General features: G+C 45.5%; 1 protein-coding gene across 3 annotated transcripts in view; it reads left to right on the top strand.

Moving 5' to 3' along the window:
• VCPKMT (valosin containing protein lysine methyltransferase) overlaps positions 1 to 27,617 on the top strand; it is a 720,951-nt gene that overhangs the window by 167,281 nt on the left and 526,053 nt on the right. For all 3 annotated transcript variants that reach the window (XM_069638975.1, XM_069638976.1, XM_069638974.1), the window contains exon 4: positions 2,759 to 2,878. In XM_069638975.1, the coding sequence (XP_069495076.1) occupies positions 2,759 to 2,878 (120 nt within the window). The remainder of the gene's footprint in view (positions 1 to 2,758; positions 2,879 to 27,617) is intronic.

Genomic DNA, 27,617 nt, shown 5'->3' with positions numbered 1-27,617 from the left:
ACTTCAGAGATCCACATTTACACTTACCAGTAATCTTAGATGTAGTGGAGAACTTTGCAAAGGTATCTGGAATCTGCTTTAGGGCTGAGAAGTTTTGCGTATTCCCGCTTGCAGGGAAGCAAGAGGGAGAACTACCGAGAGTTGGGTTCCGATGGCAGTTGAAGTCTAGGAGTGAATATTTGGCACACATCTGAATTGATGCATGAGTCAACACTGTAAAGGCGGTGAAGGGACTCAGGAAATCTATGAAGTTCTGGGCCAGACTACCGCTGTCGATGATGGGCAGGGTCACCATTGTTAAAATTATAGTCTTACCAAGATTTCTATACTACTTTCACAATGTTCATTGTTATATACCGGCCGCATTCTTTCGCATAATAGAGACGTTTCCGCAGGACTTTCTCTGGGGTCCCACCAGACACCAGCTGTCCTTATCCATACTCACGCTATCGTACAGAGAAGGTGGGGTCCAATTACCAGACTTGGAGAGATACTACCTGGCAGCACAACTCCGCTTCGTGGCCAAGTGGCTCGCAGATGAGGTCACCTCGGAAACGAAGCTGATAAAGCAACTGGTGGCGCCAGCACGGTTGAAGGAAATACTATGGATTCCGAGGTGGTGTTTGGGTAGTGTCGTGTCCCAATGATTGTATCACTGGGCAGAAGGGTTTGGAGCAGGGCCCATATGCTACTGGGTCGCAAACAACTCTACTTACCAGAATCCCTGATTGCAGCAGATGTTTGTGCAGTCAGGTCAGACCTAGCGAATGTAAGGTATTGGGAAGGTTGTGACATCTATATCTCGGAACGCGTATGAGGAGGGTGTCTTTAGGGCGGTCAAATCTTTGCGAGAGAAAGAAGGAATACCCAAAGGTCAGTTCCTATGGTACCAAAGGATTAGGAAAGTAGCTAAAAGGAAATGGCAAAAATGGCCAGAAGAGCCCACAGCAGATTTTGACGCTAATACACAATATAGGCGAGGGTTGGAAGCCAGTGTCCACTCTATGGTCAGCTGTCAGACAGACCCAGCCCCAAGAGCAAAACACTGAAGCAGTGGTGGGAAGCGGACCTAGGAATTAATATAACAGAGAGGGAATGGGAGAGGATCCTAATGTATTCCCGGGAAGTCTCCAGAAACTCCAGATTCTGGCTGATCCAATTGAACATCTTGTATAGAACCTTTGACACCAAGCAGAATGGCCAAATTTAGTAGCAAAACACACCCACTGTGTCCTTGGTGTGGCACCGATGAAGCAGGAATTTTGCATATGTTCTGGGGATGCCAAAAGATACAGCGCTACTGGGCTATGATAGAAAGGGCGTGTAGAAGGAATTGTACGAACGGACCGAAAAAAAAGTCTGAACTCACAAAAAGTATGAGAAATGCTACCATCAAAGGTTCGAACACCAAACGTTCGAACCTTTGGTGGTAGCATGCATTGAAGGTAAGTTTAAAAAAAAAAAAAAGACTGCGGGGTGTCCCCCGCTCACCATACTATGCAGTATGGTGAGCGAGGGTTAGAGGGGCACCCCCGCTGCGCACACAACATTAAAAAAAAAACAGGGGCTGCGGGGGTGTCGCCCCGCAATGCCCCGCTCACTATACTTTACAGTATAGTGAGCAGATGTTACAAGGGAAACCCCTGCAGCCTTCCTTTAAAAAGGGAAAAAAAAGGACCCTGTGGCACCGGGTTCCCGATCACGGACGTGAAAGGGAACGGGCGCTGCAGGGAGACAGCCTGAAAAAAAGGTAAGTAGGGTTTGTTTATGTTGAGGGTGTGGGTGGGGGGGGTTGAGGGTGTGGGTGGAGGGATGTGTCGTGGGTGTGTTGTGGGTGAGTGTGTGGGTAATGTAGTGATGTGCAATGTTTGTTCGCATGGGAAATGGACGTACCTTTTCGTGGTGCGTACATTTCCCATGCAAACATTTCCATCACTGACTTTTCAGTGATGAAGGATCACACAGATCCTTGTAGAAAGGTTGGGATAGTCAGATATGATTGGACCCCGAAAGAATGCCTGCTAGGTATCTACCAGAGAATAAGCAAATTTAGACACATGGTCAAATCTATGGACATGGTATGTGTACTAGCCCAAAGGTCTATAGTAATTGCGTGGAAGACAGCGGGGGGCCCGCAATATGCTAGATGGCACAGGGAATTAGGACACCGGACAGAAGCAGAAACTAGAGTATGGGGTAATGGAGTGTCCAAGGCGGGACGCGAGGCAAGTCCTGCGTATGAGGCCTGCAAAACCCTAACAAGGGATATGTTCTACCCATCAGATGATAAACTAAAACAGTTGAAATCAATAAGAAACGCACTGTCAAAAACAGATGGCCCAAGCGATCACACTCCTGCCCCGGATGACTCTGGCTGAGTTCTGTGCCTCAGCACTCGCTTGAGAGATGCACCAAGAGGCCCAAGGAATAATCCTAGTGGTGAAGACAGTTGGATTTGGTTATTGTTACAATGTTCTCTGTTGTTGTATGACCGCTTTTACAAACATGTAGAACAAATATGACTAATTGAGATGCAAACTAAGTGTAAATCACAAATGCCAATAAAAATATTTAAAATAAAAAAAATTAGAGCATATAGCAGTTACAAATGTAATTCATTTTGATATGGAAGATGTTACATACATTGTGAACTGCTAGGGGAAAAGTATATACAAGTCTGTATGTTTGTTTTCTTTAGATATTTGAGGGTATGTTTGGAATTCTGCCACTTATTTTTTTTTCAAATATTGTTATCTAGTCTCTAGAACCTATGCTTAAGACGCTAAAGGAACTAACCGGTCCAGACACCATCATTTTATGCTGCTATGAACAAAGAACTATGGGTAAAAATCCTGCCATAGAAAGGAACTACTTTGAGGTAAGATTTCATAATCGTGAGCTTTAAACGAGATGGGGTCCACCCTGCCTACAATGGTCTGGTTTTAACTCAAACCCACCTGTCCAGGTTTGATTCCATTGACATATATTTTTGTCTGCATGTATGTATGAGCACCTCTCATCGTCTTTACTCGTTACTCGTGGGGCTTACCAACATATTAAGGCAGTGGCAGCCTGTATCATTTGTATAATTTACTAAATAAATGTGTATTAATTACTGGTGGGTGATGGGGTGAGATGGGGGGCTTTTTAAAAGGTTTTCAGAAATTGAGGAGTTACCACTACCACATACATATGTTTTTGTAAACATTGCAAGCTCTAATATGCATTCTTCTTTCAATTGAGTAGTGATCTCGACTTGTCAGATCACCCACCAAAAGAGGCCAACATACTGGACTCCTAAGCGCTCATATCCACCTTATGTAGTGCTTAGATCGGCATTCATAGCAAACCCACTAGAAGGACAGAAAATGGAAAGGGGACATAAGCGAGTTATCGGATGACTAGAGGGAAGATGCACAATTGGCATAAGCGGTCTAAATGAGAGAATATACTGGGAACAATATAATCTGTTTCTTTTTAATGCGATATGCTTCACACAACGGACTGCACTAGAGATGACATGCCTCAGATGTACGATAAGCAAGAGATGCTAGTTTGCTATGTTACTAAGTGTTGAGATGGATTTCCAAAATCGGCTCTTGTGGGGAGGATTTTGGGAGGCCATCCTATTTAAGGTAAACGGGGAAGACACTGAGAGGTTAGCCAAAACCCAATCAAGGTAGGGTAGCTGAGCAGTCAAGGCTTAGTCGTGCCAGGAAACACTTGTATACAGGCGCGTTATAAATGCCACATCATATTTCATATATCATAGTCTCAGGATAAGTGTGAGAGTGGTCTAGCACTACAATGAGTCCAAAAAGAGCCGCCCCTAATTCTCCATCATTGGATAGTTCATGGATTCACATACAAATGACGACGGGGAATATTCAAAGTATTTTTGTATTTTATTTATTTATATAGCGCACCTGGCCCAAGGGCATCCGGGCGCATATCTTAACATACAGGAGATAGTACAGATTTACAGAAAGTATACAGAAGATGGCATTATTACAAGTCAGGTACAAGTTATACAATTATAAGGACATCCAAATTGCATATGTACAACAAAATTTTTCATCAGGTCTGAGCATAATGGTGGTTAGCGTAAAGTCTAACTCAAAGGGTGGTCTTCTGCAGATAACCAGGCTTTGGCCTGCTTTTTGAATGCTGAGAAGGAGGGTTCCGCTCTGAGCGGGTTGGGAAGAGCGTTCCAGAGTTTCGCTGCCAGGACAGGGAAACTGATCCTGCCAGATCTCTGGAGGTTGAAGTGGGGTATAGCGGGGCAGTTAGACTGGGCGCTTCTGAGGGGTCTGTTAGCGGTGTGCATAGTAAATCTGTTGGCAATAATGCTGGGAATCCTCGGTTACCTCGGTAATATATTATATAATGAAGAAAAAACAGCACTGTTTTGTATTCTATTCATGCCCTTTTGGGTGCATTCAACTCCAACCAATGGGACGTTGAGTATCTAGCTCCACACTGTAGGCCATCTTCATATCCTAACCGCCAGTTGTACTGCGGAACCTTTCTCCAGCTTTAGAAAACCTTTATCCAGTGTAAGGGTGCAGAAGGAGGAGACTGACACACAAGTGGCCTGGCTGTTGGCATATTAGTAATGAAAATAAAGAGAAAACCTTCCCTGCCTCAACTAAAATGCTAAGGGATTTGTCAAGATGTCCATGTAAACCAGTAGTCCACCGTCCTGTGTCAAAAACCTTATGGCCCTCACATTTATAATTATACTAAGAGGTAATGGATCTTCTTGGTTCAGAAGAATGGCCCCTTTCTTCTGGACATCGGATCAAAGTTCCAGTTGTTAGGTGGGATCTTTACCTGAAGGAATGACTCCCTTCCCCCGGTCTCAATCCCTTTCCAAGGCACAAAACCAAGTTCCAGGTTGTAATGCAAAAAAGTGGTAAAGTTTTCAATTCAAACATCAACATCCCTTATTGAACATAGTTGCTTCTTCACTATTGGGTTCCTGGAGAATGCCTCCCTTCTCCAGGTGCCTGACTCTGTGATTTTTCCCCACACAAAGCCAGTGGGAATGACTCCCTTCCCCTGGACACTCTCTTCACTTGGTTTTTACGATTTCACAATACCAGGGAAATGACCCCTGGCCTTCCTTGGCTTCATTCTCACACTCTTGGCTTTTACATTCACAGTTTATGCTGACTCCCCTTTTGACCTGCGGCATCAGTTCCCACCCACTTAAGTGAGTTAAGTGAGTCTTTTCTTTTTGCTGTCTTTTTTGTTTCCTTAACTTTCTTGTCCCCCCCCGCTACCCATCTAATGGAAGCGAGACACCCCTAACCCCAATTACATCAACTAAACGGTGTGGAGGACACCCCTGCAACCGCTGTTCCCCTTAGTCGGTGTAATGGGGGTCGGGGATTTTTGTAATGCGCAAGGGCGCGATTTAGATAATGGGCCACATTTTTAAGTCGCAGTCATGGAACGATGCCGGCCTTGCCTGGCTTTAGTTTCACAATTCACAGTACCAGGGGTAATGACTCCCTTCCTCTGGTTTTTCTTAGGCATTTTATCACAGTTAAACCACATCTTTCCTATTGACTAATATAACATGCCTACATGCAGTTGGCCCTATTGTGCCAGCTAGCCAAATTCTGCTTTCAGCCTATTTGTGCCAGGTAGCATTTCTCTGCTGTTAGCCCAATTGTGTCATGTAGCCACACCCTGCATTAAACAATTGCAAGGACTACCTAAGTGTCTTCATAAGATGAGGAATATGTGGGAGGACACAATCCATTTTAAAGAGACATTAGACATGTAGAGACAGAAAAATGCAGATCAACAGCAGACTGGGAGAGCTGGAAATGGAAAATCCAGACTAGAGAAAGGCAGGCCAATACCAAAGAGGCACAGTGCAAGAAAAATAATCAAAGAAGTAGCAAATACAACAGAGAAAATGAAAAAACAGATATAGCTAGGGTAATGACATGAGAGAAGAAAATGGGTTATATCAACCGATACAGAACAATGTAGGAGGGAACCAGCAAAAATAGAATGCAGGGATGGGAGTGACAGAGCAATAGACCTCAAAACGTGGCATAGTAACACTTAACGGTCAGAAGCGGAACATCAGAAAGTGAGAGACTGGGAAATGGAGTAGCAAAGTGAAAGAGAAACGGAGCAAAAACATGGATTGGCTGTCAAGCAGGTAGTGTCAGGCAGCAACAGTCCCTTGGAGACGCCATCAGGCAGCTACAACCCTCTTATCCCACTGGATCATCTTGGAGGGGCAAGTCCTTTCACTTCTACTCCTCAATTGGAATGGCGAGAGGACTGGCTAGTCAAAGGGGTCAGAGAAGATTCCCTCGTGGTGGACGAGGGAGAGGTGCAAATCCTGCCCAAGCAACAGCTACTTTACCATCAGCCGCTGCTTCAGCCACCTCAAAACCTCTCCGAGGAACTAATCCACAAGACCCTGGTGGGAGGTAGACTCTCACGGCATCTGAAAGAATTGCGAGGCATTACTTCAGAAGCATGGGCGTTGGAAACAGTAGCCCTGGGTTGCTGCCCCCTCTTTCTAAAGTTGCCTCAAGACCATCCCCAGAGAGATACTTTTCAGAGTTCCAGATCCGTTCCATGTGCAGGAAAGTTTGAGTCTGTTGCTATGGAACCAGTACCTGTGACGGAGAGGAACAAAGGGCGGTACTCTCCCCATTTCCTAATCCCCAATAAGCACAGAGGATTGAGACCCATTTTGGACTTGACACTTGAACAAGTTCCTTAGGAAGGACAAGTTCAAAATGTTCACACTTTCTCAGATACTTCAGGCCCTCCAGCTCCAGGATTGGATGGTGTCATTGGACCCTCAGGAAGCTTACTTTCATGTGACGATCCATTGCAAGCACAGAAAGTACCTGAGGTTTGCAGTTGGCTGTTTTTATTTTCAATTTGGTGTTTCACCATTTGGGCTGACCTCTACCCTGAGTGGTTTAACCAAGTTGATGGCGGTGGTGGCAGCGAGTCTCGGGAGAGGAAGGATTCATGTCTACCCCTACCTGGACGATTGGCTGATCAGTGCTCGTTCTCCCAAACGGGCCCTGGAAAATCCCAGCATAACTTGCCACTCTCTCCACAGACTGGGCTTCTCCCTCAATTACAAGTACCACCACATGATAACCATCTCAAAGATTTCAATTAATCGGAGCAGTGTTGGATGCATTCTTGGGAAAAGCCTTGCAACTGGAGGTGAGAGGTCAACACATTGTGCAGATGGTCATGAAATTCCAGAGTGCCCAGCGTCTTCCGGCCTTGAGGTTGCTCAGCCTCATGGCATCCTGCATTTTCCCGGTGCCAGAGGCTCGCCTGAGAATGAGACCCCTTCATGGGCCCTCAGCACGCAGTAGTCTTAATTATCGGGCAAGATGTCAGACCTACTTCAGGTTCCAAACGGGGTTGCACAGGATCTTCTGTGGTGGGCCTGCAAGGACAATATTCTGAAGGGAGAACCTTTTCGACAACCAAGGCCGGAGATAACAGTAGTTATGGATGCCTCACTCACGGGGTGGGGAGCTCACGCCAACGATCTGACAGTCAGAGGTCGTTGGTCTCCATCAGAGTCCAAACTACACATCAGTCTTTTAGAGCTGAGGGCTATCAGACCAGCGCTGAATGGAGAAAGAATGTCCTGATAATGACAGACAACACAGTGGCCATGTACTACCTCAAAAAGAGAGGAGGCGTAGGGTCACTATCGCTGTGCAGATAGGCAATGCAGCACTGGGTCTGGGCAATTAAAGGTTTCTCCCTCTCAGCAGTTCACCTACCCGGAGTGGAGAACATAGCGGCAGATGCTCTGTACAGACAGAGCACAATCTTCCATAAGTGGGAACTAGCTCAGGAAGTCCTTCAAGAGTTCTTCCCCCCCTTTGGGGAGCCCCTCAAGTGGAACTGATCGCAACCAGTGCCAACCGGAAGTGCAAACTGTTCTGTTTCAGGGAATTTCCCCCAGGAGGAGCTCTAGGGGATGCATTAGTAGTGGACTGGGAGTTTCCACTTCTACACGCATTTCCTCCAGTCCCAGTCATTCATCACGTGATCAGGAGGTTGAGAAAGTTTGGGAAATCCATGATCCAAATTACTCTGGATTGGGCCAGGACGACGTGGTACCCGGACCTTCTGGACATGTCCGCCTGCCCTCCAATGCGTCGTCCACAAAGAGAGGACCTGCTCTTGTGAGAGGAGGGTTGGGTTCTCCATCCACAGGTCAAGACGCTCAACCATTCACACATGGTTTTGAAAGGTTGAGATAGAAGGATTGGGAGCTCCCGGACGACGTAATGAAGGTTTTGCTTTCGACCAGAAGGCCAGCAACGAAAGCCTTATGCCATTGCTGTTGGAACACATCCTGCATTTGGTGTAGGGTTTCAATGCAATACACCTATGGTGTTGTCTTTTTTGTTAAATTTGGCTAATCTGGGGCTACAGATTGGGCCCATTAAAGGATACTTGGGTGCGCTTTCAAGCGCACCTGGGCAGAGGTATCATATTTCAAAATACCATTGATTATACAATGTCTTCAAGGGCTCACTAATGTGTTCCCTCCTAACCCTTTTCAAGTCCCAATTTGGGATCTTAATCTGTCATGAACATTTCTGATGTGTGGTCCTTTTGAGCCACTCCACTCATGTCCATTAAGACTGCTAACATATAAAACCATTCTGATAGTTGTGTTAACATCAGGCTGCAGAGTGAGTGAGTTGCAGGCCCTATCTAGTAAGCATCCAATTACCATTTATTTTTACAAAAATATGGCTGTTCTTAGGGTTAAACCAGATTTCCATTTGGCCCAGAAAATTGGGCTTCCAACTTTCTATCCGCCCCTCATTCTGGCAAGGAAGTAGAAAGGCTACACAGACTTGATCCCAGAAGGGCTTTGAGCTTTTAAATTTCTCGGATGACAGATATGTCAACATGACCAGCTTTTTATTGGGTACACTGGCACAAACTGGGTCTTCCAGTTACAAAACACATTTTGTCCAGATGGATAATTCTGACTATTTCAGAGTGCTACAGGTTGGCTGGAAATATCCCTCAGAAGGCCTAAGAGGCCATTCCACAAGGGGCATGGCAACCTCTTCCGCTCTTCAAAGAGGGGTGCCGATAAGACATTTGTGCGGCAGCCACTTGGTCTACCATCCACACTTTTACAAAGCATTACTGTCTGGATTCATCTTCTAGCCACAAAGGATGATTTGGGAAAGCAGTCATATACTCGATCCATGACAAATCTTGAAACTGAAAATACTTAATCCCTCCTCCAGGGATGGAAGCCCTTGAGGGGCATCGAGTCGACCGCATCGACGCACAGCACCCTCTATCGAAAAATAATTTCCGAAGCATCTGAAGCTGGAAGATATATCATACAATGAGGAATACATGGGAGGAACATCCAGTCGAAAGAACGTTATCAGGGGTAAATAACTTGTTCTTTGCTCTGCTTCCATCCCTCACTCCTATTGTGTTCTATTATTTACCTGGTTGCCTTTTCATTTTCTTTGTTTCTCTCTTAAGTACCTCATTGGTGTCTCTCAAATTCCTGCTTTGGATTGTCTAAAACGTTCTCTGTTCTCTCAGCCTCCCCTCTAACCCCCACTTTGTTCTCCTGTATTGCTTTGGTTCTTCCTCCTTTTTGTCTTTTGACATGGCACCAATAAATATTCAAAAAGCTGAAAATGCCCTTTTCCATTTATAAATCTAGCGCAGATTTACCATTGGGTGCTCCTTTTACATGTGTGCAAACCTACTTTTGTTCATTACTCTGGGAATTAGAGTTACAGGTTTGTCTTACCAGATGCACTTGTTCGAAAGCGCATGTTTTACCAGCACTGTTTGCCATTACAAGTATAAGAGCCCAGATGAGATGTGTGTTCTGAGCCATTACAAGTATAGCAGCCCTCATGGGATGTGCTTGTTCTGAGCCTTTACAGGTATAGCAGCCCTGGGGAGATGTGTGTGGTCTGATCCATTACAAGTATAGCATCACTGATGAAATGTGTGTGTTCTGAATCACTGAACATTTAGTAGTCATTTTGATAAGTCGAAAGCTAAATCCGCTCTGTTACAATTGAATGTGACCTGCATCTTAAACACATACCTCTGATGCAGGCGCATTAACTCGCCTAGTTTAGTTTATTCATTTGTATTGCGCACCAGACCCGAGGGTATGAGGGCGCATGAGCAGCAAGGTGATTCAAAGCTTGGTTACAGGATGCTTATACTTTACATTACATAATTATACTTTACATTACATAATTACAGTGTGACGATGAAGGAACATGTGTACAGTTTGGCAGGAGAGAATGCAGTAGATGTATTTAAAGAATTACAAATATATACAAGTTTAGTATTACAAATTTACAGATTCTCTTAAAGCATGCAACGCGGAGAGCAGCCGTGTGGTGTTAGAGGTGTTAGTGGTTCGTGTTCTTTAACCAATGGATGTAGTTGCGTCTAAAAAGTGAGTAAGGTTGGGGAGTTCTGAGCGATGGTGGTAGGGAGTTCCAGTGTTGGGGTGCTTTCACCTGGAAGCTGTTGCCAACCATTTTAGTGCGTTTAAACCTGGGGACGGTGAGCAGATTAGCATTGGAGGTTCTGGTGGGTCTGATGGGGCTGTGTTTGCATATTCTGTCTGCCAGATAGCGTGGGGCAGCATTATTCAGGCATTTGTGGGTGAGCGATGCTACTTTAAGCAGGATTTTGTCTGTTGTGCTGAGCCAGTTATGGGATTTCCTGATATTGGAAATGTGTTCCCTCCTGGGAATATTGAGTGCTGCCCTAAGGGCGTTGTTTTGTAGCGTCTGAATTTTGTTGGTGATTTGTTTGGTGGCTCCTATGTAGAGGGCGTTACAATAGTCCAGTTTGGATAATACCAATGCTCTGGCAAGTGTAGTGCAGCTGTGGGTGGAGAGGAAGGGTTTGGCTGCTCTTATGAGCTTACATGTGTAGGCCGTAGAGGATGCCATCGAGCTAACCTGTTTGTGGAAGGTTAGGGAGGTATATTCCTAGGGTTTTTACTTCTTTCGAAACCTTGATTAGGTTCCCATCTATGATGAAGTTGGCATAATTGTGGTCGAGTTTGGTTAGGTTGGACGTAGAACCAAGGATGATTAGTTCAGTTTTGTCATCATTCAGGCATAGACTGTGCGAAGCCATCCATGCCTGGATGATGAGATACACCCTGTTCACCAAGGCCAAATCCTGGTTGTAATCTCCCATCAACGGGATGAGGATCTGTGTATCATCGGCGTAGTTAGTGTAGGTGATACCCAGGCCGTCTAGATCATCAAACAGGGGCTTTGTGAACACGTTGTACAGAGTGGGGGAGACGCACGAGCCCTGTGGGACTCCACATGTAATGGGGATGGGTTTGGCGGCGGCAGAGGAGGAGAAGACTCGCATGGATCTGTTGTTGAGGAATGACTCAATCCAACTGATGGCTTCTTGTGAAAAGTGGGCAGCTGAGTCTAAATGATTACATAGGATTTTATGGTCAACTAGGTCAAACGCCGCAGAGAGGTCTAGCAGGAGTAGTAATGCAGTTTTCCCGTTATCTCTAAGGTCGTCTATTTGGGCTTTCAGATCTATCAGGGCTGTTTCAGTTCCATGTTGGGGTCTGAAGCCGGATTGTCTTATTCCTAGAAGGTGGTTTGTTTCAAGATACTTTTGAATTTGTTGGTATGCTGTCTTGTCTAGTATCTTGAGCAGGAATGGGACGGTGGTAATCGGTCTGTAGTTGGTTGGGATGGACGGGTCAAGGGAGGGTTTTTTGAGGAGAGGGAGGACCCAGGACTCTTTAAGGTTACTGGGGACTGTTCCTGAGGAAAAAGAGGCATTGATGAGTCTGGTGATGAATGGCGAGAGGTCTCGTGCTGCGTCTTTAATGATTTGTGGGGGGCAGAGGTCACCTTTGCAGTTGGAGGGTTTAAGGCCAAGAATTATTGTTTCTACTTCGAGGGAAGAGACTTTGGAAAAGCTGAAGCGAGCAGAGTTAGGTGTGTGGTGTGAGGGTGGAGGGCTCGAGTGGGCGTTGATGGGGTTGGTAAGATTGGTGAGGGAGTCTTTCTTATTTTTAATTTTTGTTTGAAGGCCAGTGACTTTGTTGTTTAGTGCATTTTGGACACTGGTGCACCATTGTTTGTTTTTAACGCAAGTATCTGGGATTGTTACCGGGGTTTCCAATTCTTTCAGGATAGTAAATAATTCTCTGGAGCTGGAGTTGGATTGGGAGATTCTCAGGTTATAGGATTCTTGTTTGGCCGCTATGATTTCTTTTTTATAGTTGGCCGTTATTTTGTTAAGCAATAGTTTGTTGTGGTCAGTCGGAGATTGTCTCCAGACTTGTTCCAGTTTACTCTTTTCCAATCTAAGGGTTTTAAGATGGCTTGAGAACCATTGGTTGAGGTGCTTTTTTGGTTTGGATTTTCTAAGTTTCAATGGTGCAATGGCGTCTAAGGCTATGCGCATGGTGTTGTTCTAGCCTTCTACGAGGTCATAGGGATTAGAGTCTTGGAGTTGGCTTAGTGTAGGAAGAATGAGTGGGATCAGTTTTTCTACTGTGATATTTTTTTGTTTCTCGTGTGGATGGCTGGGGCTAGTGCCATGTTGGTTGTAGGGCTTGAGGCCTCAAGTGAGAAGGAGAGGAGGTGGTGGTCGGTCCAGGATTGGGGAGTGTTGTTAGTGATCGATACGGCACAGTTATAGTCTGCTATCCAATCAAGGGTTCTCCCTTTGTTATGGGTGGGGCTGGTTACTTTTTGTGTGAAGCCTAGTTCAGACAGGGTGTTGCTGATGAGAGTGGCTTGATTGTCTTTGGGGTCTTTGTAGCCTAAATTGAAGTCTCCTAAGAGAAGGCATTGTGAGGAGTTTTTTAGGTTGTCGGTAAGGATGGCATTGAGGTCTTCCTCGAAAGATCCCGGGGGTCCGGGCGGTCTGTATAGTAAGTGAATGGATATTGTTTGGGAGTTAGCGATGGGTAGTTTGGCTGTAAGTGATTAACAGGATTTGAGGTAATAGGACCCACTGGACCTACCTTTCCCAACAGGCTGTTGACTCGGAAAGGCACATAGAGTTAGGGCACTGGCAATTCCATGTGAGGCTTGCCTGATATTACTGGCTTGTAAAAAGCCCTCCGCCCGTTTGGACTATCCTACATGAGTCAGGAGATTCATAATAAGGCTTTGAAATGTGCTAGATTTTTGGCAGTGGGACTCAGTAATCGGACATAGGAGAAGCAGAAGTTTTGAAAAGCACAAGACTGAGTAGGGGGGATTAATGTATGACAGCAGTGCCATCTTCTCACACTGTCCACGTGTGCATCACACCAGCTCAGGAGAATGGTGGGTGGATTTTTAATGCAGGGAAAAACCCCCACAGATCCCTCTCACCCCCTCCACCCCACACTTTATCAAATACCCTGACCCAACCCCCTCAGGCCCCTCCCCGTCTTTTTTTTCGGTGAAATTTGCTTTTCAGCAAGGTTTTCTACCTCGCAGTAATGGGATTCAGTATTTTGTAGTGATATCGTTGCAAAGCGCTCAGACACTGTTCTTGCTCAGAAAATGCCAACACATGTTCCTGCTTTGTCATTACAGCAGCTCTGTTAAATTCAGGTGCAGTCCTACTACAAAATGTGGGCCTGATGCAATCAGCCCTGCTGTGAATAATTGGCATTGTGCCATGACATGCGTATAACAGCACTACTGATAAATTAGGCTACTTTGTCTGAATACATAGCAGTACTGTTGAGAGTTACCAGTATAATCTGTGCCACTGAAAATATATACAGCACTGCTTCTACCTGCATCTATTAAACCTGCTTGGGGTGGGTGAGTAGTCAGAAAGGGAGTTAAATTAAAGATCAGACCACATGCCCAGCTATTACTTGCTCTCTAAGACAAACTGTACTGTGCCCTTTAATGCATGTGCATGGAATAGAACACATGCAATCTTAAGACTAAAAAAAAACACCTCTTCATATATAACACCAAAAGCTTTTCTTTCTCACAAATGCCGAACTACTTGCTGGGAGACTCTCCTAAAACTTCAAGCCCTCAAGAACCCCAAGCCATTAAATGCAATTGGTGTGCTTCTCTGATGAAAAGAAAACTAAGTATGAAATGTTCGTGCTGCTGCAACTGCCCTGTCTCTATTAAAGCTGATTAAAACTTGAAAGTGCAGCAAGAATGCAGCCCTAGTTTAAGAAATTTTCATTTTACACAATACTACATGTGTCCTAAAGCAATGAGAAAAGCGTGTTCGTGATTGAAAATGCTTTAATAACAGTGTAACATACAAAATGGAGGAAGTTGAGCAAAGTGAACAAAACACAAATTGCCTTCTACATTACTCAAAGTATTATCCTGATAGAATTATTAACAGGAGAGTGTTGAAAAAATAAACAGACCAGGACTCCTCACAGTTGCTTCTTTCAAGGAACTGTGTGGATTGCTAAAATAAAGAGTGGATTTGCAAGCTGCAGCTGGCCAGACTGTCACCAGTAAACTCCATAATTTATGGGGGTGCTGCTATAAATAGCCAGCGTAAGCTGTACACAAGGAAGAATTAAAAGGGCTGTATTGACAAGATTTCTGTGCATAAAAAGGCCTGATATGCACCTTATCTGGAGGACTGGGCATCATAGATCGAGCTCTTCGTCCTCTGACTCCTCACTCGATTGCAAGGTCATCTGTCCAGGTAAATAAGCTTCTAAAGCAGAGTGGGAGGATTGTTGCCTCTGAATGTTGAAACTATTTGAGAAGGCAGCTTCTCCCAACCCTTCGAGAAAGTCAAAGAAGATCACTGACCCTGTCGTGCCTCGTAAGGCTGAGAAAGGTTTCTGCTTGTGTGCCCACAAGCCCGGGCCCAAAATAGTCGACCCCTCGAGAAGACTCTAAACCACGAGATTAGAGGCCTAAACCTCATCCTTCGACTCACTCACTGAGTCTCGGGTCGGGTACTCTTAGTCCCAAGTATACATCAACCTTTTGGAGCTGAGGGCAATCGGACTAGCGCTGATGGCCTTTCTGCCCTCTGTACGTGAAAAGAATGTCCTGATAATGACAGACAACACAGTGCCATGCATTACCTCAAGAAAAGAGTGGGTGTAGGGTCACTATCAATGTGTAGAGAGGCAATGCAGCTCTGGTTTTGGGTACTGCAAGAAGGAATCTCTCTTGCGGCCATTCACCTAGCCAGAGAGGAGAACACGCAGGGGGATGCTCTGAGCAGGCAGAGCAGTCTTTCACGAGTGGGAGCTAGCTCAGGAAGTTCTTCATAAGATATTTGCCCTTTGGGAAGCCCCTCAAGTGGATCTGTTCAGGCCCAGTTTCATCAGGAAGTGTGACCTGTTCTGCTCCAGGATGTTTCCTCCAAGAGGAGCCTTGGGAGATGCGTTTGTAGTGGACTGGGACTTTCCACTCCTATTAGCGTTTTGTCCAGTCGCCGGCATTCCTCACGTCATCGGGAGGTTGAGGAGGTTTGGGGAAACCATAATCTTGATTGGGCCAGGAGGATGTGTACCCAAATCCTGTGGACCTATCCATCTGCCCTCAATTCGTCTTCCCCAAAGAGAGGACCTACTCTTGCAAGAGGGGTGGTTGCATTCTTCACACAGAAATCTGGACCCTCAGCCGTCACGCCTGGTTTCTCAGAGGTTAAAATACAAAAATTGGGACCTTCCGGAAGACGTAATGGAGGTGTTGCATTCAGCTAGAAGACCAGCAGCAACATCTCTGTACACATTTTGCAGGTGGTGCAGAGCTAAGAATGTAGACCCTTTCACCTGCGACACACCAGTGGTGGTGTCTTTTTTTGCTTCATTTGGCCCATCACGGGCTGCAGGTTGCGACTGCAAAAGGCTATCAGGCAGCACTGTCTATTTTTAAGCATTCGCCAGAGGAGGGATCATTCTTTAGGATCCCTATTGTGGTCCAATTTCTGAAGGGACTAACTAATGTTTTCCCTCCTGTTCCGCTCATTGTTCCCATCTGGGATCTGTACCTTGTGTTAAAATTCCTCATGGGTGCTCCGTTTGAACCCCTTTAAGGATGCCGACCCTCAATACAGTCTTCATAACGTCCATTACCTCAGCTCCTAGAGTCTGTGAATTACAGGCTCTATCTTGTAAGCCTCTGTTTACCACCTTTGTACAAGGAGAAGGATGTGTTGAGGGTCCGCCCTCCCTTTCTTCCCTTTCTTCCGAAGGTAGTTTCAGAATTTCTTCTAACACAAAAGATTGTGCTTCCTACCTTTTACCCGTCACGACATTCCTCCAAGGAGGAGAGACTTCATTGTCTTGATGCTAAGTGGGCCTTCAGCTTTTACATTGTCAGTCCAGAAAAAGTAGACACCCCTTGATCGTAAGGCAATGTATTTTGTTGGCCGAAGACCAACCGGCTCATGTGTTTAGTATTAGAAATATATAGCCATAAGCTTGACTAAAGTGCGGCCATTTTAAAGGTGATTGAAATCGCCATTTTGTTTTCTCTAACGTTGCTTTTTGCTTTCTGTTAAAACTGCTTTGCTGAAATATTATTCTGCTCCACTAGTGCATAATGCAAGGCTGCGAGGGGCATGTTGAAACGTAACGCAGTAACCCAGACAGAAATGCCCGGTCTCCTCCCTTGCATATCCTTGGAAGTAAGCAGCAAGGCATCCTAATCAGTCCACAGGTGCCAGTTAGTCTCGAAAACACATTAGAAATGCTAAAAGCGAACATTAAATGGCTTGAATTATGCTCTTCTTTGCGGCCCCCCTTTCCTGAGCCCTGTAGAGCCCTGGAGAGCAAGTTGACCCCCAGTACACAAATAGAAACTAGGAGTTAGCAAGGCCTGGAATGTGTCTCTCCCCTGCACGCAGCTTGCTTGCAAGAACAGAAGCATTGTGTTCTTTTAAACAAAGACTTGTGTCTGTAGGCTTGTGAAAATTGCAAACTGTTGCTAAATGAATGTTCGAAGGAGTCATACTCATCACCATTGTCAATCATTGTGCCCAATTCAATGGAAATGTATTAGGGGCGGTATTGGATGTGTCACTACGGATTACAAGATGCTTAATTTGTATATATGTAACTGTTGTATGATTCTCTGTCTCTTGCGTCCCCCGGGGTTTGGAAACGCACGTCGCTGGACGTGGGACCCAGTTGGCCAACTGAGACTATTTGCTTTGCAATAAACCCTAGATTTTGGGAATACAACCTCGTGTCTGGCGTATCAGTTCGTGTGTGGTGGTTGTGCCTTGTTTCCATATGCAAGGGCCCCTCAGGGGCCCCTTCAACATCACTAGAATGACAAAGCATAGGCAAGATGGCTAGCTTTTTGTGGGGTATGCCGGTCACAAGCTAGGTTTAGCTGTAACCAAGCAGACCTTGTCCCGCTGGATTATCCTTTACATATCAGAATGCTATAACCTAGCGGGTAAAGACGTCCTGGTTGGATTACGGGCACACTCGGCTAGGGGTGTGGCTACTTCATCAGCTTTACAGAGAGTTGTTCCAATGCAGGACATCTGTAGTGCTGCAACCTGGCCCTCTCTTCATACTTTCGCAAAAACATTATTGCCTGGACTCTGCATCGGGCTTTACACAGTGTTAATGAAAGACACATTTTCTGTTCCCACCTCCAGTAACATACTGATTTGGGAGTCTATCAAAGATGAAGAATGCGTGGGAAGACGCAATCCATTCGAAGAACACATTTCTTACCCCTGGTAGTGTTCTTTCGACTGGATGTTCCTCCCACGTATTCCTCATCGCCTCTTCCATGCTGCCCCTCAGGAGAATTGCTGTTTATTACACCTTCCTCTCCTCCAACATCTGGTCAATCCATTGCCTCACGAACGTCTGTGCTTTTAAGAGCGGAAAAACTAGAACTGAAGAAACAGGCGCAGTGCATGCTATACATACATACAGTCAGTGACTTTCTGCTTGAGAGCGGACAGAGGCCATCAAGGGGCACAAGTCGGGGACACAAAGCAACTGATGCTGGATGTAAGATAGCAAAGAGGAGTAATACGTGGGAGGAACATCTAGTCGAAAGAACATTACCAGGGGAACATAATTTGTTTGGGTAAGTAATTTGTTCTTCTAAACCGAAGCAAATACCTATCCCACTACAAAGAAAAGAACAGGCAGGAGGAGTATACCAAGTGGGGGAGGGGGTTCACCCCTCCCCATCAACATTTTCAGAAATCATGCCGAACCAACTCCTGGAACATGAAATAGATTAGGAGTTTGAGCATGGGTGTCCCCCCCCCCCATATTTTTTGAAGACTAGTGAGATTCACAGTGTCAACTACTGCAAAAACCTGCAGTTTTACAAGAACCAATGACATTTCAGGGTTCAGGCATAAACCCACAGATGCTGTTCTCACAACAACTATTGAGTTCTCTTCAAACCTTAGTGGCACAGTTGGATAAGTGACTGCTGGGAATGCAGATACAGCCAATACATCCTTCACCATACGTACATACAAGGGTGTGCCCCACTTCGAGAACAAAGGTCCAGTACAAGGTCACCTACAGTCAGACCAACATAAAGGTTCTTTGAAGTACCTTCAAGGCCACGGAGGAGATCACTTTTTCTGCTTAAACCGATGGAAAAATCAAAAAACATCCCTGGCACCTCTGCCGCCTGTACGGCCAAGGTATTCCCCATAGACTGAACAGGAAGAAGGTGATCTACTGTCTTCAGATACAGATGAGAGGCAATAGATACTGACTCCACAACGTGTCTCTCAGATCCACAGGATGACTGGGACGTGGATGATAATGGCATTGGCTCTGTCACTGACGAACCGCCTAAGCAGTCGCTGCTTGACGAAGTTGGTGCTTTTTACGCAATGATGACTAAGGCTTGTGAAGAGTTTCGGCTGATGCCCTCCGAGAAATAGGACTATTTCCTTTTTGACCTAATGAACAAACGGTGCAAGTCAGTGGTTTCCATCCTAATATTAGTCCATGTTTGGGAAGAGGACTTCCTCCTAATGAAGAAACCGTTTTCTAAACCAGCACGTAAAAGGGAAGCTATAAAAGAAGTTCAGGGCACCTGATGTCTCTCCCAACAACGCAGCTGTCTCCAGAGTCCGTGGTATCTGCAGCAGCAGGGAGGAAGTTGCAGGATCATGGCTCCAAATGTTCGGTGCCGCTGGATAACTGCAGGAAAGCCGATGCCTGCGATAAGATCCTAGCCATAGGCACAACTACAGTTAAAGCTGCAAACTCCCTGGCAATTATGGCATGCTACGATCGACGAATGTCGAACTGCATGGCCCCCATCTGCAACATCTACCAGAAGATGAGCGAAAAGAGGCGGTGGCCATGCTGCATGGGGGAGAGGAAACGTTCAATCACACCATTAACATTGCAGTGGACATACTGGCGATTGGGTTCAAGCAAATAAGCAATGGGGCGACCCTTTCGCCGGCAATCATGATTAAAGTGTATGGACTTTCGTCTGAAAATACAAGCTAAAGTGCTTGGCGTTCCCTTCAAAGGCCCTTTTCGGAGAGCGTTGGGTCACCCAACTACCACGTCCAGAGGAGGAAAATCTTATCAAAGAGGATCCTATTATTCGCAAGGGTATCGAAAGCCATATACCAATACAGATCGAAAGACTTTAAAGAACACAAAGGAGACTGGTGGTGTTTGCTCAAAAAGGAAGTCAACAAAAGCAAGCCTGCCACATGATACCCATTGGCCCCTACAAATCTGCAAACACGAGTGGGAGGCAACCTCTAAAATCATCTAATCCAATGAAAGGAAGTGTCTGAGTTTTAGACATCATTCAACAGGGGCATGTGCTAGAGTTCAGCAAAACACCACCACACGTGCCCCACCAAACACACCAGCAGCCTCATCTAAACATCCTACGGGACGAAGTAGCAAAAAATGCTTGTGAAACGGGCAATACAAAGGGTTCCAAGGAACACAAAGGCTAGGGAGTCTACTCCAGCTTCTTTGTAGTAAAAAAGCCTGTGTATTTGACCTACATACCCTGAACATGTCCACAGGAAAACAAATATTCTGGATGATCATGTTACAGGATGTCATCAAGGCAGTCTAACCAGGAGACTTCCTCACATCGTTAGACCTACAGAACGTGTACTTTCACGGCCCAGTACACAGAAGACAACCACTAACAATTCAAGATACTATAGTTTGGACTCCAGTCTGCGCCAAGAACGTTGATGAAGTGTTTGGCACCAGTGACAGCATTCCTAAGAAAGGGGGGTTATCTCATAGCTAGAGGATTTGTTGGTAAGGGCAGCCACAAAGTCGTCTCAGGCTCTGCAATGCACAATGCAGATACTGAAGTGCCTGGGATTCAGGCAGAGATGTCCCTACATTCTTTGGACCTTCGAAGAGCCATAAAATTTTACCTAGATGGAACAAAATTATTTAGTCTGTTTGTGCCTTCGGCTCTCCTAACAGAGGTAAAGGCATCTCAAAACAAAGCATAGGCAGAAGGGTCATATCTGGAATCTCCAGGGGTCCAGCAGAAGCTAATAAACCTCCTTGGGGGGCCAGCACGTGCCCATTCCACAAGGGCTGTAGGAGCATTGGCAGTAATGTGGTCGGCAATCCCACTGGCCGACATCTGCTGAGCCCCTCCCTGTTCAGTTCAAAATTAGTTATACTGGTCCAAAGTGTACTGGGGAGACCCCCCGGCCGGCCCATAGAGTCAGGGTTTGCTCCAGAGTACTTGAAGATAAGCTAGCTGCACTTTTGAGATGGATGGGGGTGCAGGTTTTCTACTCCAACACCAATCAATAAGGACAACTCAATGGTTTGGCAAAGGAAGTCCGTTTAATGACAAGAACAAAAAACGGGGAGTCATGGAAATCGACAGTGATGCGATAGTCCGTCTCGCTTCGACTCTCCGAACTTCATTCAAACAAGAACATTTATACTCAAAACTCGTCATAATTGACATGTAACACTTAAAAGTTAACATGCAATTCTATTGGTTTGGAAAAGGTAACTTTAATATAGGTACTATATCTGTATATGGTAACGGAGTGAGGGGTTTGGATAAACTATCAGTTGGGCGCCTGAGCCCTTCCTTCTAACATCACTCTTGTAGACGTCACTAAGAGTACGACGTCCCATTGGTTCCACTATCTATAGGACCCTAGATTATTTGGTCCATTGTGATTGGGTTGGCCTCAACCCCATGCAAACATTTCCACTTTACTTAGCAGCACGCCGAATGGTCAGCCAGGTTCAGGGTGCCCCACGATTCACCCGGCCTTCTTTCGATCAATCATTACTTTAGTGGCTATGTGTCAATTAGTTGGCTGTGGTTGGCCTCAACTGTATCTTCTTGTCAGGAAAAGTTATGATATCTCTGTCTGGGCGGCTGCCAAGCGTAGGTGTGAACCTGTGCCTCTTCTTGCTCAGATGGTTGGATGGTCATGTGCTATCTGAATCTGCCTAGTTTCCCTCAATTTGTGCATTTAGTTCTTATTCGGCTTGCCACCTGCCTGTGACTCCTTATCTCAACCTTCCAAAGATAGGATATTCTGTTCTTAAGTTTCAATTCTGCAAAGCTACTGTTCGCTCCTTCTATTGGTCTGACCTTGGCTCTTTCCTGGCGCAAGTTGCATATGCTAAGTTTCGATTCAGCCATCCTGTCTCGTTTTAGCTGGAATACGAATCTTGTCCTGTTTGGCCTCTAGTAACCTGAGTTGATTCTGCTTTTGTGTAAAGTGGACTCGCACTTATATAATGTGCTTCGTTGAGGTAGATATGTATAGTTGGTGCTTGCCGTGGTCTATCTTCTACTAGGCATAGCAAGCCGCACCTTTTTCTTAGCTTTCTTGCGGTTTCAAGCATATGTACAGACGTTAGCTGTTTTAATGACTTCATTCTGCTTTACAGCTTAAGCTTCTTTGTATTTCAACATCGCCTCTCCTTTTAGGTTCACAATATCCTTATTCATGGCGTTTCGTCTCCGTGTGTCATTTTTTGGTTCTGCGCGTTAGTCCGGGCCCTCGTGACGTCTCCATTCGTCTTCCATTAAGGCCTTTTGGGTTTCTTCCGGGACAGTGTTTAGGCTATCTTCATTTCGTCTTATTTGCTGGTAGGGTTTTCTCAATGGATACCTTACTGTCCATGGTTTTCTAGGTATCGGTATTTCAACAGGTGTTATTCTCCTGATAGGGACCGGGCAGAGCCCTACTGCGGCTCTCTGCTGGTTTATTTGCCCGTCGTACATCACGTATTTTGGTGTGAACGTTCCTGGTACTTCAAAATGGGCGATGGGAGTGCAGGCTTTATTTGGGACCTCCTCTACACTCCCCCCTCTGGCCGATTCTTCCACCACTTCTACTTCCTCCTCTGGATTCAGCTTACTTGGTTCCTCTGTATTTATCTTCACTCCATCGTCTGTGTTCATTCCTTCTTAATCTTCTGGGTTTGTACATGATGGTTTGAAGAAGTGTCTCTTTGGAGTCCATATTTTTATTACCCCTTTTAAGCTTCCTGCTGTTCTTACATATTAGTCTTTATTCCATGTCATTATTTGATATTGTCCATTTGGGCTGCAGTAAATCCATTTTCCTCATAATTTCTGCGTTTCCTGGGATAAAGAAACTTTGTACCTTCTGGTGCATGCTCGCTGGCCTTCACAAAGTCTCTTATTTCTTCATCAGTTAGGTCTCGAGGCCTCCATCCTGGCTTCACATCAATCATGATCTTCATCCCTATGGCTTTCTTCGCGGTTTTCTGGCATTGCGAGATTATTATCTTGATGACTCAAAATCCTAGTAATATCACTAGCAGGGCTCCCAGAAACTTGAATGCATCTGCCATCCATTGTGGAACCCATTAGAATAGTGATCCAAACCAGCTGTCATTGTCAACTTTGGCGGTTTCGTTGATCATCTGATTCTGTAGCTTCATCAGCAGTCCTATGGCTTCTGTTAAAGTTCCATTTTCTTCGTCGTGAGAAGGTATAAATGTGCAACATGATTCTCCAATTTTTGCACAAACTCCTCCATCCATAGATGTGATCATGTCAAGGAAATATCTGTTCTGGAGAGTCATCAGTCGGATTGCTCTTAACTCTTCCTTAATCGCATTGAATCCTTTTATGGTCGTGTTGATTGTCTGTAGCAATTCCCATCTGGTTATCTGCAACCATTTAGTGTTTACTCCAACTTGGATTCGTGGCACGAAGAGCGTCGTGAACACTGATGAGGTGAGACTGAACAGTTTATGCTCATATGGGATTGTGTGGAATGCTTCTTCTGATTTGGCAGATAAGTAATTTTCTCTCTTCATTCGAGTTATCAGTTCCACAGATCTCTTCCTTCTCAGGTGAGCGTCTGCTTTTGGGAAACTGTCAATGTTCAGATTGCTTTTCGGGATCACCAGTGCTGGAACGTGGACATTTACTATTGTGCATATGCCTGCCCAGTTTTTCGTCTGATGTATGCCTTGGGTCCGCATGCCCAATAATGATCCATAATTACTGCAGTTCCATGTACCATTCCTGGAGCGTCAAAGATTCGTCCACAGTTCTGATTCTCTCCCATCTTCCTTGTGCCATTATTCCTGAAGCACAATTTCGGGCTTTCTAGCAGCACTATCTGCAGGGGTCCCCTTTGTCTTCGACCCATGTCAGCAGCTTTGCAAGTTTTGGCCATACTGGTTTGCACAATCTTTGTGAATTCTCAATTGCTTCCTTGTAGGCTCCAAGGACCATCCATGCTCGGCATATCACCACTCCTTGCTCTCATACGTTTGGTGAGAGAACTGTTCCCCAAATCTGCATTTGGCCTCTATTTTTCCAAATGTGAGCCTCTTCTGGAGTTTTCCCTTGGATATTTAGTCTTGGGTTTACTGTCCAACTTATTCCTGCTCCTTAAACTTCAGGTTTCTCGTACCTGATCACATGATTCCTAGTATGAGCTCTATTTCTCGTCTTAATGTCCTGGACATAATCATCAAAAACAAAGAGGTGATGGCTGAAAGGTTTAGACTGAATCTTAAGCACTGGCATTGCTCGGGGCAACCCTCCAGACCATCGTTCTTCGCCTGCCAAGCCATTACAGAAGGGGAAAGACCATATGCAAATCAGGCTTGGCCCCACCCCAAAAGGGGCAGTCCAGCCCGAACTGCTAGGTCACATCCCTTCTGCACAAGACCACAAGCATTCCCAAACATGTTTCGCCCTTGTTGGGGCTCATCAGTGAGGAGTATCTTGGGTCTCTAGGCCCAGCAGGCACGGGACCCACGTCTGGGCATACCCGTCCCACTCGGGGGTGACAAAGCAAAAACAAAGACATAATCATCTTCATCAGTATAAGCTGTTTCAGTTGCCCAGATCAATGAGGCGTCACTTCCCATGAACTGGCCTCTGGTCTTACACATTGCTACGTGTGAGAGACAGTGTGCTGTCGGGACATCAATTTCTACAGCTACGAATTTTGTTTCCCAGATGTGCTGTGCTATCCAGGTAGTCGTTTAGTTCATTGTCATCTCCATGCATACTTCTCTTGATTCTTAGTGTTTTCTTGTAGTTGGCTATGATGGCATCCCTGAATGCATCGCTATGGCTTCTTCTTGCTGGAGGAATCTAAGGTATCCCGGTCCATGGTGCAGGTTTCCTCATCTGCGTCATTTGAGTGGACAGGAGTCTGGCAGCTCTTTCCTGGTCCTCATGCATCTTTTCTTTGCTGCGTGCAAATGCCCATGACAACCACCCTGACGCCGGTCCGGTATATGGCAGCATTGTAGAACTGGTACTTGTCCCTTGTGTTAGGACGTGTGCTTGGCAATACAGTCTGTGGTTTTGTTCTTCAGTTCCTCTTGTAGTTTTCTCGCTCTGGCTATGTAAGGGAATAATGAGTCTACTATCAGTTGTGTCTGTGCAGAGAGTTTCTCCGAGTTGGCTTTTTTCTCAAGAGTTTCTAATTTGACTGCTTCTGTTGGCTTTTCTCTTAATTGTTCTTGTTTTCTTACAATATCTGTTGTGAGGGTTGTTATGGCAGGCCGTCTCTTCTCTACTGCTTTGGTTCGTGGTTCTGCAGTCATTGAAACTAGGCCTGTTTCATGTGCATTCAGTGTTTGTGTGCGTGTAGTTATCAGTGATTTCACTTCATTCATCTCGTGCCGACCCTGTCTCTGGCTTTTCTTTTCATTTGTTACCTCAAGTGTGTGTGTGTGTGTCACTGCTAATTACATTCCTTTTAAGTTCATTCGCCCCACCGGCATATCTCTTAGGGACTGGAATGACTATATAAGGTCTGGGTGCTTTTGTGTGTTTCATACGTGTATCCTTAGGTGGGTGCACTGAATTTGGAACGCTTCGTGCACCAATAAAGAATGCAGTTCTGATCCTTAATGACAGTAAAATAATGATAAATATGATGCATAAGTACATTATGGTTCTATACGTTAGACGACAGCATTTCCTTCCAGAGAAGCGGGGGTGCCTCTCTGCTTGTGGGAGGACCAGGTTGCTGCTCTGGACCCCCATCTTAATCATTCAACAAATGTCACTGTTATTCTTCCCTCACCCAATATCGTCTTCCAAGCTCTGTGTTTCAGAGTGTCGGGTGCTTCAAAAGTGTCCCCCTTCTTGTGAATTCCAAATTGTCTTATTTCAGGATGCAGTTCCTTTGCTAGACTATGGGAAGAAAAATTAAATCAAATAACGCTTCAGTGAGTTCCTTTACTGTGCATGTTCAAAGTAAGTAAGCTCCCAGTCCACTCCTCGAATCCGCTTCAGTCCTGAGGACATATTGGACACTGATCAGTATGAAAAAATAAGGAAAGAATGACAATATAACAAATGAAGTTCTTGACTCTGTTCCCTCGATCTGTCCCTCTGCGGAAAGCTTTCTTAGAATCTCCTCAGATAGTCTCTCTGATGGTTGGAAAGTTCCACTTGGAGTATGATTCCATGCAGGAGCATTCCCATCTGTGGAACATTAGCTGGATCTCTGATGAATGTGAAGACGTCAACATCGATGGGTCTCCCCACTAGCTCTGGAGAGTCAGTGACTGGGCGAAAGAGGACATTGTGTGCCAATCTGCTGTCTTCTGGTGACAGGGACATCTGTCCTGTCTTGCTAGGTTCAGGATTGTATGCTTTTTCCTTGATGTAAACAATGTCTGCACTGTCCGGTCGCGTGGAGTGCGACTAGAATTCTGATCTTATTTAAAAGATGGCTTAAGTGTTCAGTGTTTGCTGGGTCTCGAAGAAATGCGAGTGTCGGCGTTCTTCCAATAAGAGTTGGACAGTCTTCGATTATGCGACAGAACTGTGTGTTGACAAGCTAATTTATTTCCGCCTGTGTTGGGAACATTTGATTCTTTCTCACTGTACTCAGGGAGTAGGATAAGTTGTTCGGCAATGACAGTGAGGAGTTGTCTTATTGTCTTTTCGTTTTCAGGATCTTGTAAAAAGTCTGTGACACTGGTGAGCCTCCCTACCAGTGACGGGTATGACCTCAGTACTAAGTTGAAATATGTGACTGGGTCCTTTGTGATGTCTCTAATGTGGGACACCATAAGTGATTCCGAATAGAGTTCCGGTGTGGAACGAGTCGGGATACTGTATTTGCTTCCAATGTAAGTGTCCTCCTTCAAAATTTGGCATATCCTTTTCTTGTCGAGGCTTAAGTGTGCCTCAGTCCGAAGTTCAAAGTCAACAGATTATATTGTGGCTTATGTGTGCAATTTTTCTTCTTCACCCTGCAACTAGGATGCACAGAGTATCCGTTTTTTATGTCCTCATCCTCTTTTTTGCTTAGAGGAAGTGTCCAATTTAAGCCACAATTTGCAAAAGGTTCTTTGTCTTTACTTTGCTGGTCATGCGTCCTTCTTCCTCGTCATGGATCACGTCTGCACGTGCTGTGGTTCTTCCCCATCGCTCGTCGATTCCTCTCGTTGGGGTGCGGCAGGGGGCCTTCTCCGATATAGGGTTTGATATCACCGAGAAAAATCCATGCTTGTTACGCTCACCTGGTATCCACAGGGACGCCACCCAGCCGGGTAACTCGCTGGTATGCTTCCCAGCTTTGCCCTGATGTGGTCTGCGGGGAAGGTTCTGCCTGAAAATACAGGAGGACTGTGTTCAAGACTGACCGGCTGGGGTAAGTATCCTCCCTCCACCCCCGTATGATTTCAGTCCCTCTGGCGCCCTCTCCTCACCTTGTGGTAGAATTAGGCGTGCTCTCCGTCCTGCCTTCTTTGCAGGGGCACGTTGTCTTTCATGGGCGTGTGTGGTCCAGTTACTTCACTGATGCCGACCCGTTTGATATTGTTCAGGTAGGTCTTATTGCTGTTCTTTAGTTTTGTTGCTATCCTGCATGCCTTTCTTTGTTTAAAATGTCTCTTTTTTTCTCCCTTGGGTATGCGGAGCTTCAGCGTGGCGAACTGGCTTGGTTGAGCCCCGCTGGTAAATGATGGCACATTAAGAGCGCTATGATGCGGTAAGTAAGCGCTATGCGCAGCGCTGTGAAGTCTTGCCTTTGCTAACCTGTGTTTTCCTTCCTTGTAGGCCGCGGTGTTCTTCAGCGCGAGTGGAATGCCCGGAGTGGTGCCAGCCGAGAAGCGACCAGCCAGGTAAGCCTTTTGA

Source organism: Ambystoma mexicanum, chromosome 14 (genome assembly GCF_040938575.1).
Source record: "Ambystoma mexicanum isolate Mex_15411 chromosome 14, UKY_AmexF1_1, whole genome shotgun sequence".
NCBI lineage: Eukaryota > Metazoa > Chordata > Amphibia > Caudata > Ambystomatidae > Ambystoma > Ambystoma mexicanum.
The sequence above is the reverse complement of the archived record's forward strand: the minus strand, read 5'-3'. Positions and strand labels throughout refer to the sequence as shown.